At 43.8% G+C, this 20,217-nt stretch overlaps 1 protein-coding gene and 1 long non-coding RNA gene across 19 annotated transcripts in view; one reads left to right on the forward strand and one right to left on the reverse strand.

Annotated features, from left to right (window-relative positions):
- Nucleotides 1-20,217, reverse strand: part of SPATA13 (spermatogenesis associated 13) — a 346,853-nt gene that overhangs the window by 57,485 nt on the left and 269,151 nt on the right. For 6 of the 16 annotated variants that reach the window (XM_070578609.1, XM_070578608.1, XM_070578610.1 and 3 more), the window contains one exon: nucleotides 1,435-1,800. The exons of 6 other annotated variants lie outside the window; for them this stretch is intronic. In XM_070578609.1, coding sequence (XP_070434710.1) covers nucleotides 1,435-1,800 — 366 coding nt within the window. Of the gene's footprint in view, nucleotides 1-772; nucleotides 1,801-5,304; nucleotides 5,510-20,217 lie in introns of those variants that run through there. 4 more of the 16 variants (XM_070578622.1, XM_070578621.1, XM_070578626.1 and 1 more) reach the window with 3 other exon arrangements.
- On the forward strand, nucleotides 6-18,156 carry LOC103541155 (uncharacterized). 3 transcript variants are annotated; one of them, XR_011527998.1, is made up of 6 exons: nucleotides 6-144; nucleotides 10,426-11,066; nucleotides 11,648-11,698; nucleotides 11,798-12,118; nucleotides 13,683-14,005; nucleotides 16,645-18,156. It is a non-coding gene; the product is annotated as an uncharacterized lncRNA (long non-coding RNA). The 3 variants fall into 3 exon arrangements; XR_542399.2 differs by lacking the exon at nucleotides 16,645-18,156 and having other exon boundaries at nucleotides 13,683-14,336; XR_011527999.1 differs by lacking the exon at nucleotides 16,645-18,156 and having other exon boundaries at nucleotides 12-144; nucleotides 10,978-11,066; nucleotides 13,683-16,035.

Raw genomic sequence — 20,217 nt, forward strand, 5'->3', positions numbered from 1 at the left:
AGAGCCAGGGTCAGGAGGTCCAGGAGACGGGTCCCAGCAGCAGCCTCCGGAGGAAGCAAGGACAGCGCCACAGACCACGGCCAGGTGACACTGCGGCCTGGCAGTTCTCCAGCCTCCTTTTACTCCTCCACATGCAGACACTAGGTAAGTGTTTGTGGAACACAAGCCTTGTTTACCTAAACTAACACAACATTGAGCTTTGTTTAAAGAAGAGTTGGTTTTCCACAAATTTCCCTGGGTCTCTTTAGAATCATCTACGTGCTCTTCTGATTTTCCACATTAACCGTCCCTATAGCTGCATCCAGGGCCACATTGGTTCCTGCTTTCCTTAGGTTCTCTGAGAATTTTTCCACCCAGTTCCCTAATGGAGCTTACGGTGCAGAAAGTTACGTTCCTGCCCTCCTTTCTGATGCGCTGGAGTGAAGTAATTTCTAAGGCTTTAGGTTGCCCCTATGCTGCGCTTCAAGTTTAAACAGATTACAGCTTGCTTTAGTTCAGAATTATTTCCTAGCACGTAGAGCATCTTAACACAACAATAAGTTCGTGGTATTCTTCAACTTAATTTGTTTTTACCTTAAGAATTCAATTCAGGTTAATTCAATTAAGCAAGAGGTTTTTGAGTGCTTCCTGTAAACACGGCATAGTGCTGGGCTCTACAGGGAGAATGGAAACAGAACATCCAATGCCAATAAGGGATTTTTCCTTTAAGAGAATTGTACAGGTTATTTATGCTGTTAGCTAGCAAGTTTAAAAAAGACAATAGGGCACTTACTCACACACTGTTCTGTGAACCCTTGACCATGGCTGGGTATTAGTCTTGCCAAATCATATAAACTCCTCCTGAACAGGCCTTTATTTAAACGTTTGTAACTTCAAAGCGCTCTTTGGGTAAGTAATAAATACTTGTTGAATTTCCAAAATACACTAAGGGAATAATCTAGATGTTAATCTACTGTCACAGCAGGTGCAAAGCTGCAACTCCAATGAAGAGAGTAAGAAAATGGTAGAAAATAATTATTTCCTTATCTCCTAAGAAAACTGACTTCTTCTTTATTTTCTTCTTATCTTTACATGTTAACAATGGATGACACCTTCTCTGTCAAGAATTTCTTCTTTCAGGAGGCTCACTAAATACGCACTGCTACTTTCCCTAATTCAAATCTCAGATGATTTAGAACAAACAGCAAACTAGTCTGATGTATTACTTGAGATCCCAGGAAAGACAGAAGATTAGTAAGAAGCATCCACACGTCAGATGGTTAGTTTTAGTTCATGCACGTTTTCAGACAAAGTCAGGAAGAAAGGCTGGAGCAGATGCCGTCCTCCCTGAGGCAGAGGGAAGACAGGAAAGCAGGTCTCAGTTTAGTTTGCAGCAGAGAACAAAGGCCAGGAAGCTGGAGGGCTCTGCTTGAGTAAAAGCACACCAGATCTTACTTGGGCTAGAAGATTCTCGATTTCCTCTGTCTGGTTGTTCCCATAGAAGCTGACCCCACCTATCACAGAGATGGGGCGTCTTCTCCGGCTTCCCTTGGGGCCGCCCACAGCAGGGTTGTGGTCTGCAGGGTCCGTGGAGGCCATGCTCGGCTGGTGGTCACTGTCCACAATGTCCTCTTTCTGGGGGTCTACAGCAACTGAGTCTTCAGGAATAGACAAACTTCGGCTGGCCAACTGGCCATAGTCAGAGAGCGGTCGAGGCCTTGACCTTCTCCCAGAACCCCATCTCCTCCTGGTGATCCTCTGAGCCTCTGTCCTTTCTTCCTCCTGTGATGAGCCCCGCCTCCAGGATTCCTCAGTAACAACCTTTTCAAATGTGAACAAGTTAGGTGAGCGCCAATATCTAGGAAGGTATTAAAACAGAACAAATATACATTCTCTCCCACCCTCCTCAGTCCTGCCACAAGCCTGTCTTGATTTACTTGTTTATTTTAAAAGTTACTTGTGTAATAGAAAGACATAATTGAAATGTGGATTAAAATAAGCAAATCTATCTTTAATTGGAGGCTGAATTAAAACCATAATTTAAATAGTGATGTTTGGTGACCAATGATGAGCTATGATAAAAGATATTAAGAAAATCAGCACTATGTGAGTTAATAGACAGAACTTTTTTAATTACGGTAGGTGTCACCCAAATATACATAACAATAGCGCAGAGGAAATGCAGGCCTGCCAGCAGAAGAAATTAATGTGTAATGCTATAGTTGCTACTCTAAGGTATTTTCTTTCAATAATATTTTAAAATAGAAGGTGCTTTAAGAGGATTAAGTCTGGGCTGTTTGGCTCTAACACGCAATAACTTAAGTTCCAATGGGGAGAGCACGGGATCAGACTACTAACCAGCTGTGTGAGCTCGGACAAGTCGCAACTAACCTTTCAGGATCTCAGATTTCAGGCTAGACAACCTCACAGCTGGACAGTCTATGATGCTAAATTAGGCAACACTTTCTAACTTTTCAAATAACTTTCTCAGAGGCAAGGCAATGTACTAGAAAAACACCCATGAAGTTTGGAAATGGGCAGACTTCTGCTGAAGTCAGGCTGGGCCACTGGCTAGCTTTGTAACCTCACCCAAGCTACTTAAATTCTGTGGACTTGGTTCTCCAGCCGTTCACTGGGGAATAATGGGTCCTTGTGAGGACGAAATGCAACAATGGGAAGTAAGATAGGCCTTATCAGTCACAGTTAATTATTGCTCTTAAAAAGCAGCGCCACAGGATAACCATGCCCCAACCGGAGATAACCTCTCCCTCAGCAGACCCCTGGAAGTCTGGGCTCAGGGGAGGGCTGCGTCAGGGCTCCACGGGAGGGAGCAGGAGGGCTCAGCAAAGTCTGCAGGAGGCACCCGTCCCTGCCTGTGGGCCAGGCCTGGGTGCCTTCAGTTCCTCCATCCCCACAGACTATCTAAAAATAAAAGGACAATAAAAACAGAAGCGGGCACAGGGAGGAGAACTACAATAACCAGACGAGTCATGTGAGCGCAGGGCAGCCCAGCCGCACCACGGGGACAGGCCCAGCAAGTCCCACCTCTTGCCAATCAGTGACAACTGAGACCCATAATTTCCAACCTGATGTGCCTGAAGCTTCCCTAAGATCATATACTATGAAAAATCTGATGAAGAGCAAAGGAAGCAGGAAGGGATTTACAGAAACTCTACTCTCATTATTTTTCAAATCACGAAAACTGAGACCTTGAGAAGGAAAGTGACTTGCCCTGGGCCAAAGAGCCAGTTAGCAGCAGCAGAGACTGAAAAGCGGGCCTCGTAATTTCTGCTCCCATAACACCACAACATTTTCCCACTATACCAAGTCACCTCTGCTCAAAAGAAAAGGGGTTCTTGGGGCTGGTCCGGTGGTGCAGCGGTTAAGTTTGCATGTTCCGCTTCTCGGCGGCCCAGGGTTCGCTGGTTCGGATCCCGGGTGCAGACATGGCACCGCTTGGCAAAAGCCATGCTGTGGTAGGTGTCCCACATATAAAGTAGAGGAAGATGGGCACGGATGTGAGCTCAGGGCCAGTCTTCCTCAGCAAAAAGAGGAGTATTGGCAGTAGTTAGCTCCAGGGCTAATCTTCCTCAAAAAAGAAAAAGAAGGGGCTGGCCCCGTGGTTGAGTGGTTAAGTTCGCGCGCTCTGCTGCAGGCCGCCCAGTGTTTCGTTGGTTCGAATCCTGGGCGCGGACATGGCACAGCTCATCAAACCACGCTGAGGCAGCGTCCCACATACCACAACTAGAAGGACCCACAACGAAGAATATACAACTATGTACCGGAGGGGCTTTGGGGAGAAAAAGGAAAAAATAAAATCTTTAAAAGAAAAAAAAAAAAAGAAAAAGAAAAGGGGTTCTGGCCGTCACCACTGACTTTGCTGTCTACCAACTTGTACTGCCTGGAATGCTATCTTTAATTCAAGGCACCACTGAAGGGGTCCAGAATTCACCACTGTGGCATAAAAACTGTTTTGAGTTGAAGGCATTTAAGAATAGGCTGTTTTTTTTCTGAATGCCCTTTTCTCCCTGAAAGCAGAGCCTCCCAAAAGAACTCAGTCATCATAAATCTCCCCCTTGGGATAGGATTCTCTTCCTTCCACCCAGGGAAGACTGACTGACCACCCCAGAAAAGCCGTCACCTGAGCAGACATTGTCACAAAACTCATGTCTCCCGTCTGTTCTTCTACAGGCCATTTATCTTCCCTAAAAGTCACTCGTTTTTCCATAAGTGCCCTTCTCCGCCTTTCCTTCCCCTATAAAGATGGTATATAAGCCCCCCACTCTAACCACTTCCTCCAGTCACATTTGTCTGTGAACGCCCACCTACATGAATAAAAATCTGTCTTTTGTCAGTTTAATTCACACGTATCCAAAAAGTTAACCTAAGAAGGTGGAGGCCAAGTTCTTCCTCTCTGACACCATCATGATAGAAATCATGGAAAAATTATTTTTTGTATTACATATGAAAAACAGACTATTATGGATAGTCTCTTAAACCAAATGGCACAGACAACTTAAGCACACAATGAGAATAAACCCGTTTATATCATCGCCCTGTGATAAAAAGGCTCACAAACGACGTGTCAGAGAAGCAGAAGTCCAACCGAATTACAGGCAAGGAGTCTCTGGTCACAAATCTACGTGCAGCTTTTGTTTTTTTCCTGCACTTATGCGACCAGCAGCCTGCTTTTCCTCACTCATGGCGAAAAGAAAACAAGGAAACGGGTTTAGGAAAACAAGCAGTTGCCTTCGTTGTTCAAGTAACAAGTCCTTCCAAGACCCAAACACACTCCGGGAAGCGATGGCGGCCGGGCGCAGCGGGCATGCGCGAGGCGGGAGCCGGCGCCGGCACAGAGAGGGCGGGCTGGAGCCCGGCTTCCGCGTCAGCTCCCCGGGCGGCCGCAGGGCCCGCGGTGACTCCACTCCGGTATTCACACGGCCCCACCCGAGAGATGCGCGGGGGAGCAGCCCCTCTGAGTGCTACCGAATGTTCTGGGAATTGCAAAAATTCAGAATAATACGTCAGGTCGAAATGTCCCTGTTACTCCTAGCAACAGTACAGAGGGAGGGAGGGCCAGGCTTTGTAAAAGCCCTAAGATTTAAGCTCCCGTTCAAACGGTGAAGATTAGCCGGAGGGACTTACATTCCATGGAAAACAACTATGACCTTGGATGCATATTCTCAAACTGAATCTTCTTACAGCAAAGTTTACAAACTTTCGAAACACAACCCAGCTTCATTCCAGGAAACGGCGTTTGCGATTATACCTGGAACTACAGACACCGGGCCCCCAACACCACACTCTCCAACGAGCGTAACCTACCCTGGACTCGGCTGCAGGCAGTGGCGGCCCGCAGACACACTGAAGGAACAGGCAGCTGACCACGTCCATGCTCTCTGGAACTTTCTCTGGCCTCTGAAACACTGTCATCAGGGGTGTGAGTGGCCACGCTGGAGCTCAGCCTGGTCCAGCTTCTTCTCCCGATCCAGGATCCAGCAGCCTGAGCTTCGCATGCACCCAGGGCTCTCTAAGCCCGAGTGGCCACTTCACACCCAAGTCATAAACTTTGTAAACACTCTTGTCAGTGCAGTGCCTGCCCTTTCACCTCTTGCTTCTCAGTATAAAGTACCTTCCCATTCTGGGGTCCTACATTTTTTCTTCCAAGATTCCTTTCTATATTTTTCAAAAGTAAGAAAGCCAAGACAGATCTCATCACCTCCAGTTAGACACTTCCAAACATTTTTTGAAACCACAGTGAGAGTAAAATTAACCTGAGGAAAAAAGCGCAATGTCACATACATCCATTCAGAAGCCTGGTTTAAAGTAAGTGTGTAGGGTCAACTGGGGTCCACCCCAAGTGCCGTGGGTGGAACTGTCTCCCCCTAAAAGATGCGCTGAAGTCCTCACCCCCAGTGCCTGGGAACGTGACCTTATTTTGAAATATGGTGTTTGAATGTAATCGAGTTGAGATGAAGTGATACTGGCTGAACTGGGCCCCAATCCAATGGCTGGTGTCCCCAGAAGAGGGAACTGTGGACACAAAGACAAAAGGAAGAAAGTCATGTGAGGACAGAGGCAAAGATCAGAGTGATGGGTCTGTAAGCCAAGGAGCCCCAAGGATTGCCCACCCCACCAGAGCTGGAGGCTGCCAGACGGACTGTACGCTGGGCCTTCGAGGGAGCGCGGCCCTGCCCACACCTGAGGTCAGACTTCAGGCCTCTATGATGTTTTGAGCTACCCAGTTTGCGGTAATTTGCTACAGCAGCCCTAGGAAACTAACACAGCAACACAATTCAGAAGAAAATACTATAGGCAAGGACATTAAGATGCTTCGTGAAAATTTTTAAAAAATAGACTAAAGCAAAGAGAATTTACTCTGGACGAGCCAAAGGTATTCCAGAGATGTGTATTACTACAAAAAGCAAGCCTCCCAGGTTTTCCTAGGCTGTCAGAGTCCTGGATATGGTAGGGAATTCAGGTATAGTCACCAAGCTGGACGTGAGGAGGGAAAAACAACCTGACGATCAACGTCGCTGAGGACAGCAGTGACGGCAGTAATGAGAGCTATCATGTCTGAATGCTTAGGACGTGCGAGAACCATACCAGACAGTGTTACCTTATTTGATCTTCACAACTACCCTGTGAGGTAGGTACTATTTGCCACGTTTTACTGATTACAACATTAGGGCTAAAATAAATAAATTACTTGCTCACATCAATAGAGCCAGAAAGGGGAGGGGCCCATTGTTCACCCAGTCTGTCTGATTTCAAAATCTCTGTCCTTTCTGCTCTGCAACCCTGCATCCTTGAGGCAGGCTTTACAGAAAGGAAACAACATTGCAGGTTTTCCTGCGGTTGGCTGGTGAGTTGCTTGGAGGAAGAGGAGGAGGGATGGCAGTTATGAGAGGCTCTGAGAATGGTGCTGGGGACCCAGGGACCCCTTCTCAGAATCACATTTTTAAGTGCATAAAATAAAATAGATGGGATTATAAAGGAAGCTGATTGTTTTGAAATACAATTATCAAAATATTAAAAGAACTGTGATATAATAATATAGGTAACATATGAATTAAGAGGAGTAGTGATAGGGCCAGCACTGCCAGCTTCTCAAGCACTGACGAGCACGAGTGATATTCTAGGATAGCACAAAAACTGTGGTATGATGTGAAAAAGGTCTGTGATTTCTCTTGGTGACGGAATCACAGGTGTTGCTTCAATTGCGCTGGTTTGATGCCTACATTCATAATTGAAGGAAATGCTACATTTTAGCTGGAGGACAGTGAAAATAAAAATAACCCCCCACTTCCTGACTTCTGTCCATGGAGCCCTTGGAGGAACGTAGGGTAGAAACTCCCAGATTAGATGATATCGCTTAACAGCAGCCTGCGGTACCAGTGCTGTGCTCCAACTCCAGAAAATGAAACCTTAGGCCTTACATATTATGAAATCAGAACAATAGCATCTCACTATTTAAAGCTATACATCATTACCTAATTTCCCTTAATGAAAATTAATGTATCATAATAAGAAAGACCCTGTACAGTCCTTTTTTTTTTAGCATGGGAGTTGGACTACAGAGTCCACAGAATGCTGTAAACAGTTGTCTTCGGATTTTAAATGAGGGAGTCAACTCATAAGATTCCAGATCAACTACCATATTTTGAGAAGTTGAACCAAAGAACAAGGAAATATTTACATACTTAAAAAGAGAAAAGTTTGAGCCCTAATGACATTTTCCCCCCTTTTTGGTTACTTTTAACACTAAAGGGATAATATCTTACAGTTACTTAAAAATCTTTTTTTCAGTTTTATTGAGATATAATTGACATACAGTACTGTATTAGTTTAAGGTGTACAGAATAATGACGACTTATATATACTGTGAAATGATTATCACAGTAGGTTTAGTTAACATCCATCAGCTCATATAGACACACATACACAAAAAAATGGAAAAAATGTGTTTTTATTCCTTATGATGAGAACTTTTAGGAAATACTCATAAACTTTCAAATATACCACAGCTCAGTGTTGACTATGGTCATCGTGTTGTACATTACCTCCCCAGTACTCATTTATCTTACAACTAGAAGTTCGTACCTATAAATCTTAAAGTTTCATTACCTTGCTTTAACATCTACCACCTAAAATTGTATTTTCAGGTAAGTAAAGAAGACAATGTTGTACCCATTTTAGAGACGAGAAGCCAGTCACAGAGAAGGCAACGGATTTCATGAAGGGGCACACGAGAGAGGGTAGGCACTTCATTTAATTTCATCTTTGCAAGCTCAGCACTACACATGCACCCCATCTGCAGCTGTAGGTAAGAGAAAGGCCAGACGGTTTTATGGTTTACAGCAACACCCTTAGCAGCAACTTCCCCGGAGAGCAGACCGCCGGATGCCGCTCCACAGAAGCCTGCGCATGCACTCGCACTCACGGCTCTCTGCTTCAGGCTGTGCCGCTCTGGGATGGCTCCTCTGGCCTGCGCTGCCCTCACCATCGGTGCACACACACACTCACACTTCTCTCTGACTTCCTCTGTGGTGTTCTCCTCCCACAGCCCGTATCTTTCTTATCTTCATTCTTTTTCCCTGTTCTGTTCCCTTCTCTCTGGGAACTTTCCCTTAACTGGCACACATGAGACTCAAATCGAGTCGGTTTTGTTTCATTTACCAAATCATATTGAGTTTCTTGTCCTGAACTTGTAGAACAAGCAGTGGAATAATCTCTCTTTCCAAACTTGCCTTCTCTTTTATAGTCCTCAAAGGTGTGTGTGTGGGTGTGGGTGCCCGCAGGCGCATGCGCATGGGGGTTATCCCAGCCTAAGGTGAGGCCACCAGAAACGACCTCCCACCCCCCGGGGCTCCAGTTCTTCCTCCCCGGGCTCTTCCAGGGGTTCCTGGACCTTTTCCTACAATTCAGGCTGGTTAAGGAACAATCAACATGGGGGGGGGAGATTCTTTAAGAGCAAAATTGTCCCAGTAAGGAGAGGAGAGGGGCAGCCACTGACTCCGTTCTGAAATAAATAAATGACAAAGTAAACAACTGACGAGCACCTTAAAATCGTGCTGTTCAGACTGGCCCAGCTCCACCCTTCACATCTCCTCTGGTTCGGGGACCATCTTGGGAAGGGACAGACACCATCATTAACTTTTCCTTCCCCTTCTCAGGCCCTGGATTTGGACTGAGCCTGGATCTGGACAGGGTCTGAGCAAGAAACAGATGGGAAAGTAGAACGTCTTTACTGGGTTATTCCTTCTACGGCTTTTTCACAGGCAAAAGTAACTATTAATGCTAGGATACGTTCTTACTAATGTGCTGCATCTTTGCTTTTTTTTTTTTTGCTCTTCTGATTATTATGGGATGGGATTACATGTGCATCAGTAATTTTTTTTTTGCTGAGGAAGATTCACTCTGAGCTTACATCTGTGCCAATCTTTCTCTATTTTTTAGTATTCAGGACATCAGCAAAGCATGACCACTAACAGAGCAGTGTAGGTCTGTACCCGGGAATGGAACCCGGGCTGCCGAAGTGGAGCATGCTGAACCCAACCACCAGGCCACTGGGGATGGCTGTGTGCATCAGTAATTTTGATGTAACTTAAAAAAATTTGAAAAAAAAAGAAAAAGAGAAGAAACTATTGTAATCTGGAAGGCTGTGGCCTTGTCCTTTGGGTTCAGGCCATTTGTTTAAAATATGTGAACAACTAATAGTTCTTACCCCCTTGAAGTAAAAGGAGAGTGCAGTGGTGACAACAGATACTTCAGTTGTCCTTGCATGTGTAAACCAATGACAAAACATGCTTAAAACACAGTGTGTGACTCCATGGCCTTTGTAACTTGTTTTACAGGCAGAATAGGTAATCTATTAAAAAATGCAAATAATGAGGCTCATGAGAACACTTAATTTAATACTGCTAGCCCAGTTCCATGAGCATAAAGAAACACTTAATAATAACTACGAAAAGTCCTGGGCAGTAGAGGTTTCCTCCCCGGGCCTTCATAATAATCATTCACAGAATTCCATTCTCTGGGCTTAACTAAAAACCCGACGATCCCACCATCTCAAAGTCAACAGCAACACACACTGAGCTGACACCCAGATAGAGAAAGTGATAGAATTGTAGGTTGTAGTTTTATGCCCGGACTCTGAAGATTAAAGAGAGAGTTAAAAACCATCATATTATGAAATGAATTTACCTAATGATTCCATCGTAAAATGTATTTTATCTCTGAAACATATGCTGGGGAATACAGAAGTCGACTCAAACTGTCTTTTTTCAATTAATAAAAAGCATGATTTTATAAAAATAAACTTACTCTCCTCTTTTGAAGTTGTTTGCTGATTGAGGACAACTAAATATTCCAACAACCCGTTGTTTTTCTAAACCCTTTTGAACATCGGAGTTTGTTAATGCTGCTTTGACTTTTTTTGTACAGAGAGGGTAGAAGGAATCCGGAGGAGGGGGAAGAAGAATGGGAACCAGCAGGAGATGATGCCGGCTTGTTCTCTAATGAAAGAAGATGGAGGAAGGTGTCTGCGTGCACATATCACCGGCATTTCAAGTCATAGTTGGCAGCACACAAACATTCAAATCAACAGCCCCCAATCCCTTCAGAATCATGAAAACTAAGGGTACCTGGATTAGAATGCAGAATAACATCTTCATGAATCATCTCGCCCCACAAACTGCTTTCTTGTTGTAGTTAAGGACACCTGGTGTACCCCGTCACCCCACGCTAGGCATTCTTAACTCTTCCCTCGCCCTCCCAAGCCACAGCCACCCAGTCCCCACATTCTGTCAATTATTCAATCTCAGGAGGAATCTGTGCCATCACTTCTCATGGAACTACTCCAACAGTCTCCTAACTCGCTTTCTTGTCTCCAATCCATTCTCTACCCAACTACTAAAATACACATCTGATCATTGCTGGACATTGCCCAGGACAAACCTGGGGCCACTCAAAATCTCATCCAATATGTCTTTCCAGTTCTGTCTTCAGATACTATTATTCTCCAGTCACACCAAACGACTCACCATCTGCCAGATATTTACCTTACACAAGCAACTATAAATGAGGTAAATGGTGCTCCATCTAGGATATCTTTTTGCCCTTTGTCAACCTGGAAAATTTACCCTTCAAAATTCAGTCAAGTATCACCTCCTGTAGGAAAACTTCACAAACTCCCTTGGGCTCTGAGTTCTCTGCTCCTTTCTGTGCGTCTATCCAAACCACAGCAATATTTATATAGCATTTGTTTCTTTATCTGAGTATCATACAAAAACAGCTACTTACAGTCTTTCCAAACTATCCAATACTATCAAAACATTCTCAGAGTCTATACTAGAGCCTGAGAAATGGCAGATTGAAAATGCTGCATGGATGGGTCAGGGATGAATGGGTGAGCTGGTGGACAGATAAATGAGCAAATAAATGGGCAGCTCTGGAGGGCAAGGATGCTGGTCTCACCCTACATTCATATGTGATTTTATAAAAATAAATTTAAGTTATGGCTTAGTTATTATAACATATTTCAGAATCAATAACCACATTTTAGATGAGGAAGTCACCCATCCCATTCCTGTCTCCTGCATAACCTATTAGAATTCTGTGCCACCCAAGACCAAACTGACTGTGCTTCTCTTTGCCCCATCACCAGCAATCCTGTGCGGAAGGCTTCCTAGTCAGTCTCAGACACACGAGGAACAAGGTAAGGGATCGTTTCCAACAAGTAAGTTTCTGCTGTTGGCAACAGAATGCAAAAGGAAAGATTTAGAACTTTAAAAAAAATCTCTTTTCTATATTTCAGTTTAAGCGTCAAGCATTGCTAAACTGGAAGGAGGAAGTAGCTTGGGATAAGATGAAGCGAAGGCAATCAACAGCGATGGGAAGTTGGAAAAAGACCTCAGAAAGAAGAGTCAGAGAAAGTAATGACCACAGCTTCACTTGGATTCTTTCTTCCTTTCAGCAACACTCACTGATGATAAGTAGATTGTGTCACTCCCCATTTAAACTCTAAGCGTCAGCCAATGGACCTAATCAAGTAATCAGCAACCCTAAATGAGATCTGTTCACCAGGAACACTGCAGCGAAGACTCACTGGTCGGTCTGCATAGGGACCATCACAAAGGTAAGGCAAGACCAGGAGACGGCACCAGTGGCCTTTTCTTTTTTATTTCCATCAGGGATCTGAGAATCTAGTGTGCACTGCTGCAGAGTACCTTGAATATGTTTAATTCTAAACTTGGCAGTAAAAGAGTTACAGATGAATAATTTATACCACAAACAGTGTAGAAATATAAAAGCCGAATGTACAATGGAACCTTGCTATAAATAAATATATAAAAAACTTCGATTGTATATTAGGGAATGGGGCTGTACTACTTTACCTCAAGGCTCTAGGCCACCTGTCCCCACCTGCGGCACTGACCTACTAGAAACGGCAGAGCCCTGGCCCTGGAGTCACACCACCTCCACTGTCCAAGGCGGCTTCCTTCCTGTGCCATCGGGGGAAGCACCAAAAGAAGTTGCCAGAAAAGGGAGTGGAGCTCCTTAGCTGAGCTGCCCAGCCCATTCTGAGTAGCCAGCAAACCCCATGTAAAAATCAAGAGGAAGGGCTCTGATTTGGGCGGGGCCAACAGAGGCAGGAAGGAGCCCAAGCTCGCTGGAAAGAATGCTGCACGTGGAGTCAAAAGAGAAAATGGAATGGAAATTTATCACGTGACTACGACACCAGCATGTGGAATACGGTCTTTACTAGTTCCATCTCATTTAATTTAAAAACCCTCGGCAGCAGATACTTTCAATTCTGTTTTACAGATTAGAAAGATTAAAAGATTCCACCAAAGATCAGGGAACCAGCAAAGGGTTAGAGTTTAAGTCTGCATACTGGATCCCAGCGCAGATGCTGCTTCTGGGCCTCCTTCCCCATTTGGAGACCTGGCTCCAGGCCCAGCTCTGCCACTCACCAGCTGTGTGACTTGGGAGGGTCCTGTAACCTTTCCAGGCAGGCCTCATTTTACTCATCTTTTAAAGCAAATCCAAAAATGCCGGCCTACTTCACAGGGTGGCTGTGAGAATCAAATGTGAAAGTGTCATGTGAAGAACCTTTATTAACTGAAAAAGCATCACGTAAATGTGAGAGGTTACTATTGATACTTTATTCGTAAGAGACAATTACTTTTTTTGTTGTTGTTGGTGGTGAGGAAGATTGGCCCTGAGCTAACACATGTTGCCCATCTTCCTCTTTTTGCTTGAGGAAGATTGTCGCTGAGCTAATATCTGTGCCAATCTTCCTCTATTTCATATGTGAGACGCTGCCACAGTATGGCTTAGATGAGCGGTGTGTAGGTCCATGCCCAGGATCTGAACCTGTGAACCCTGGGCCGCCAAAGCAGAGTGCGCAAACTTAACCACTATGCCACTGGCCAGGTCCCGACACTTACATTTTTAAAGTTCCAAAATGAGTTGGTAAAATTCCAGTTCCCACCAGTGGGTGGAGCAATTGCTAGACTCACACTCCTCAACATATTTTAAACCAAATGCTTTATTCTACCATTTCTTGCTTGAAAAGTTTAAATTTCATTTTTTTGCCAAAGGGAATTTTTGTTCGTATTCTGCAGAAATTCATATCCAATTGATGATAAAGTTCAATGAAAAAAATAAGGTTATAAGCTAGTCTTTAACTTTTTCAGGAATGCCGCTCTTTCCTAAATCAAGAGTTACCTGGGGCAGATCGGGAAGAGAAGTGCCCAAGCCTGAAACACAGAATACATAATACATAAAGGATCATCAGCCTGGAAGCACATCTCAAATTCTAGTGCGGCAAAAATAATCCCCCCGGGGAGCACGTTAAGAGTCCAGATTACTGGGTCTCGATCCTAGTGATTCCGATTCAGTAGCTCCAGGTGGGGCTCAGGAATCTGCACCTTTAGCTCGCATCCTGGGTGGTCTTCATTCTGAAGTTTGAGAAGAAACTCCAGCTAGAAGACCGGAAGTAATCTGTCAAGTCCAACTGGTCTGTATTGAAGTGTCTGACCAAAGGCAGCAATTTTATTTTTTTTTAATTTAAAAAAAATTTTTTTTTAAAAAATTGGCACCTGAGCTGGGGCTGGCCCCATGGCCGAGTGGTTAAGCTCGCGCGCTCCGCTGCAGGCGGCCCAGTATTTCGTCAGTTCGAATCCTGGGCGCGGACATGGCACTGCTCATCAAACCACGTTGAGGCAGCGTCCCACATGCCACAACTAGAAGGACCCACAACTAAGAATATGCAACTATGTACCTGGGGGCTTTGGGGAGAAAAAGGAAAAAAAATAAAATCTTTAAAAAAAAAAAATTGGCACCTGAGCTAACAACTGTTGCCAATCTTTTTTATCTCCCCAAATCTCCCCAGTACACAGTTGTAGATCTTAGTTGGACGTCCTTCTGGTTGTGCTATGTGGGCCGCCGCCTGAACGTGGCCTGACGAGCAGAGCCATGTCCGCGCCCAGGATGCGAACCGGCAAAAACCTGGGCCGCCGCAGCGGAGTGTGGAGACAACCACTCGGCCACGGGGCCGGCCCCAAAGGCAGCAATTTTAATGTTAACAATGAATATGATAAAAGCTAACATTTACTGAATTTACTATGTTCCAGGCACTGTGATAAATATCTTATATGTATTATTTCATTTAATCCTGGTAAGTACTGTTATCTCCATTTTTAAAGAAAGTGAGGCTTAAGTAGGTCAAGTGTCTTTCTTAAGGACACACAGCTGGTTAGTAGTAAAACTACGATTTGAACCCAGGCAACCCTACTGCAAAGCCGAACTATTTTACGCCACAGAGCTTCCGAGCACTCAGCAATGCTGGATGGCTGGCTGGCACCCACGCGGATGCGGGCTTCCTAGGAAGTCACCAGCTGTGAGTGCTCTTTCCTCTCCAACCCACCTGAGCCCCGCCCCCCTTCCTGCGCCAACAGCGACTCCCGGAAGTCCTCCCCTTAGCTTCACCATGATCATTCTAAATGAACGGAGCATTCCAAATTGTCCTTTTGTCCCCAGACTGTCAGTGGTAGGAGAAACACAGTAATATTCAGTTTATATAGTGACGTGTGGCACTTTGTACTGATGCCCTCTGCCAGTTAAACGTGTGGCATTCCCCGGATTGTCACGGCAGACACATCCAAATGAACACGCGTCACCAAGCCAAATGGAGAGTAACTCCCAACCTCGCATGCCCTCTGATCTTAATTATCACAGGGAAGCTTAAGATGAGAAAAACAGAACAGGAGAAAAACATATATACCAGCATCAGTTTCTTAATCATCAAGGTGCAATCTCCTCCAAAGAATATGATGCTACTTTTCTGTATTTTATAACTTCAGTAAGATCTTATTATGCCTTTGTTTCCCACAAATTAAAATAGACACTAAATAAGAGAAAATAGTAAAACTTTGAAAAATATCCTATGATACTGGTTCATATCATTTAAGTATTCCATATACTTCAGAAAACTTAAAATGCATAGCATTAATATGATACAGTACTTCATTTATACTTGATTACAAACGGTTATTATGGTAATCTCTATAAAAACTAGCCTCTTGCTCAGGTATATGGACATGTAATTCTGTCTCCCTCTCTCCACCTTGCTTTTAATAGGAAAATCCTATCTGATGACACGTCACTAGAGAGAAACTGTTCTAGAAATGAGCCATTGTCAAATTCAAGAATTACGTGTATATTATACTTTTCTTTAGGTTTTACATTTTTAGAAATAATTTTAGAAGCAGCCTTTTAACTTTATAAAGTTCCCTAGCCTGTCAAACGTTGATCACCCATTCAGAAATACTTGGAAACTTTCCACTGGAAAAATAATATTTGTTTATGTAATGATGAGCATAAATCTTTTCAGAGCAAGTAGAAACTTCTTTAAAAAAGACTGAGTTAGCAAATATTGACTCAATTGTTAAAAAAGCTACTTTCACATTCAGACTCACGACCTGCATTTTTTGATTTAATATTATTTTTGCAAGAGATCTTTTTTCTCTTTAGGAATTCTTCCCCTGCAAAAAGGAAAATAAGAGAATAAATAAACCAAAAACACCCTAGGAGAAACTAAATGTAAGCTAGCACAAAGATGACTTATAGAAAGCACATTAATTCTCTTCACAACACACAGGGAGTGCATGTCATGGGGGGAAAATACCTGTTGGATGAATGTCCATCCCAGGGTTGCTACTTAGGGAATACCACAGAACACTGACAGTATAGCAGATGTCCCTGTAACAAATGTCAAATTCATTAGAAAAACATATATATATATATATTTTTTTTTTTTAAAGACTGGCACCTGAGCTAACAACTGTTGCCAATCTTATTTTTTTTCCTGCTTTCTCTCCCGAAATCCCTCCAGTATATAGCTGTATATTTTGGTTGTGGGTCCTTCTAGTGGTGGCATGTGGGACACCACCTCAGCGTGGCCTGACGAGTGGTGCCATGTCTGCGCCCAGGATCCAAACCGGCGAAACCCTGGGCTGCCAAAGCGGAGCGCACGAACTTAAGCACTCGGCCACTGGGCCGGCCCCCAGAAAAATATTTTTTAAAAGCCCAAATAATATTATATTTTAAAATGATCTTTCCAACTGTAATTGCAATTCTTGTGATTCAAATTCTCAGGTTTCTTTGTGAGAGAAAATGGAGAATCCAGTGGAGTGTGGGAACTTACACTCTGTGTAGTGTAAAAACTGTGGGCAGTTCCACAAAGGGAGGTAGGATAACTGGACATCCATGTGCAAAAAGTGAGCGTAGCCCTTTACCTCACAGTGTACACAAAACCAGCTCAACATGGTGCTATACTACATAAGAGCTAAATTGTAAAACTTCCAGAAGACAAGATAGGAGAAAATCTTTGCCATTTTGGGAGAGGCAATGATTTCTTAGATCTAACACTAAAAGAACAATCCCTAAAGGGAAAAAAATTGGCAATTGGATTTTCATCAAAAGTAGAAACTTTTGCTCTTCAAAAGATACCATTAAGAAAATAAAAAGTCAATCACAAGATTGTGAGAAAATATTTGCAAATCACCTATCTGATAAAGGACTTGTATCTGGAATATATAAAGAAGTCTTACCCTTCAATAATAAGACAAAAAATGGAGTAAAATTATGAGCGAAAGAATTGAATAGACATTTCACCAAATAAGATATATGAATGACTAGTAAACACATGAAAAGAGGCTCAATGTCATTAGTCATTGGGGAAATGCTAATTAAAATCAACACGAGATACCACTATATGCCCACCAGGAGACTAGAATCCAGAGTACTGACAATACCAAGTACTGCCAAGCATGCAGAGAAACTGGAACCCTCACACACTCCTGGCGGGAATCGACACCTGGACAATCATTTTAGAAAACAGCATGGCAGTTCTTCAAATGGTTAAACACAGAATTACCATATGACCTAGAAGTACAATTCCTAGATGTCTACTCAAGAGAATGGAAACATATGTCCATACAAGACCTGCATGTCACTGGTCACAGCAGCATTATTCACAATAGCCAAAAAAGAGACACAACTTAAATGTCTACCACCTGATGAATGGATGAACACAGTGTGGGATTATCTACACAACTGAGTATTACTCGGCCATAAAAAGAAATGAAGCACTGAGATGCACTACAACATGATGAACCTTGAAAACAATATGCTAGGTGAAGGAAGTCAAGCACAAAAAAACACATATTACACGATCCTGTTTCTACAAAGTGCCCAGAAAGGTAAAATCTATAGACACAAGAAGTAGAACAGGGGCCAGGGATGGAGCCAGGAATGACTGCAACGGGCAGGAGGTTTCTTTTTGGGGTGAAGGAGATGCTCTAAAATTAGACAGTGGTGACGGCTGCACAACTCCATAAATCTACTGAAAGTCATTTAATTACTCACTTTAAAAAAAGTATAAAGGAGGAGGCAGATCAGCATCTGCCTGGGTCTTTAGTGGGAGCAGGAACTGGTTGCGAAAGGGCGTGGGGGCACTTTTTGGGGGTGATGGAGGTGTTCTGTAACTTGACTGTGGTGGTAGCTGCACAACTCTATAAAATTCCCCCAAATCATCCAACTGTATGCTTATAACTGGTAACATTTTATGTTATGCAAATTATACCTCAATAAAGCTCCTAAAAAACCTTGGGCCGACTTTCTAGGGTCACTACATTTCCTTGCACATATGCAACCTCATCTTTCTGGTGCTGGGAATGGCTCTGTGAAACAGCTGGGGTCATTTCTAACCTCCAGGACAACTGTTTAAATCTCTGAGCAAGCTATTTGAGTAACCTAAAGAGTAATGTCTAAGTAATCTACAAAGAGTGGAAATTATGCAGTGTATCTGTATCTTTGATTAAATCACACATAAAACAGCACCTTGGAGCTATCATTATGTATGAAGTACCCTTCATCATAAAACTCCACAATTTGTAATTCACACTGAAAACAGGCCTGAATTTAGCCTTGTTCACCTGCTGGATTATTCCACTACTAGAAGCTGGAGGGAGACTGCCTTTTAGTGACAGTGCATCTTGTGGTGCCACAAAAATCCCCTTTTTTCTTTCTGAGGCAGGAACAAAAATGCAAATGGTGGTTCTGGGGTGGGGGCCAGTGAAGTGGTGACCAAGCCAAAATCGCCACTTGCAGAGACTGGAGGACCAGCATGCAGTGCCACGGAAAGTCGACCCCACGTGGTAATAACAATTTGTATTCTGCAGAACTAAAGGGTCGCAGTCAGGCCCTCAAATCGTTTTCACTTTATAAGACTGTGTAGTGCAATGACTTCCAACAATTATAAAATCCTAAAACATTTGAGTGTTTAAGTAAACTGAGGCTCAGAAAAGGAAAGCAATTTCCCACAAGCTGCCATCATGTTAGCAGAAGGGCTAGGATAATGACCTAAATTCAGCTCTAGTCCACTGTTGTGGCTCGTTTGATTATTGATCTCAACACAACAGTTTCCTCCCAATCACCCTGTCACCTTTGACTTTTCTCTCCCCCAAAACATTCAAATGCTTATTAAAAATATAAACTGTGAGATCATTTTGGAATCCAGTCCCATAGTCTCAGTACAGATCTCATCACCTCTGGGCTAGACTGAAGAACACCATCTATCCCCAGGGCTGCCCCCACCCCAATCCTCTGTGCGTAGCTGGTCTCTCTCTGCAGTCCCTGGCTGAACACCCCTCTGGCACTCTGCTGCCTGCAGGGTAAAGTCCAAACTCTGTAGGTCCTAGCAAGGACCTTCCTGATTATGTACAGACGCATCTCTCCAATCTTATCTCCCGCTTCACCACCCAACCATCCGGCACAGAAGTTAAGGTGAGCAGTTCGCAGTTCCCTGAGCACCACAGACCAGGCTTTGCAGACACTAACTATAAGTGCAGCGTGGTGCTGAGTACTCTACATGCATCCCCTGAGCGATCTTCACGACAACCCAGGCGCTGGGTAGGAACTCACTCTATGCCCGGTTTACAGGGGAGGAAGCTGAAGCTGAGAGAACTCTTCTGGCTGATTCTCCCTGTCTACAGTACCGCCTCCTCCCCCTGCTCTTCCAGTCGGCCTGGAAGGCCCTGCCGCTCCTCCTTGACTGCTGCCCATGTCCCCATCCTACTCTTTTTCAAGACCCCACTCAATTGTCCCTCCCCAGCTATGCCACTGTTCGCCCAGCGTTAACAAGTCTGTCTTTGGTGCTCCCATGTGGAATGAGGAATTTGGTACATTCCTCATTAGAAACACATCATACTATATTATAATTATTTGCGTACATTCCAATCTATCAAGTGGACTGTGAATCCATGAGAGTAAGTGTTTTTCACTTTCTTTTCCCTGTGTCTGGCATGTAGCAGGTGGGTAATAGACGAATGACAAGGTATGTTACTATTTATTATGTGTTTCATTCACTCCTGATCCTTCCTTACGTATTCTGTTTCCACCCCCACATTTCAGAGCCTCATTACCTCTCAGCTCTCTTTGGTAATAAATTCCTGATAGCCTTCCCTCTGGTCACCTTTCTTTCCAATCCTCCTCTTTATGAATGGTGGATGAACTTCTCCTGAACCCAGTTCCGAGTGTGGCTCTTCTCTATTCAAAAACCTACTTGACTCCTCAGTGCTTACCGAGTAATGTACAGATACTTTACCCTGGAATCCAGGAGCGTCCGTGGTCTGGACTTAATGACTTCATCTTCACTTGGATCAATCC

Source organism: Equus przewalskii, chromosome 16, assembly GCF_037783145.1.
Source record: "Equus przewalskii isolate Varuska chromosome 16, EquPr2, whole genome shotgun sequence".
Lineage (NCBI taxonomy): Eukaryota > Metazoa > Chordata > Mammalia > Perissodactyla > Equidae > Equus > Equus przewalskii.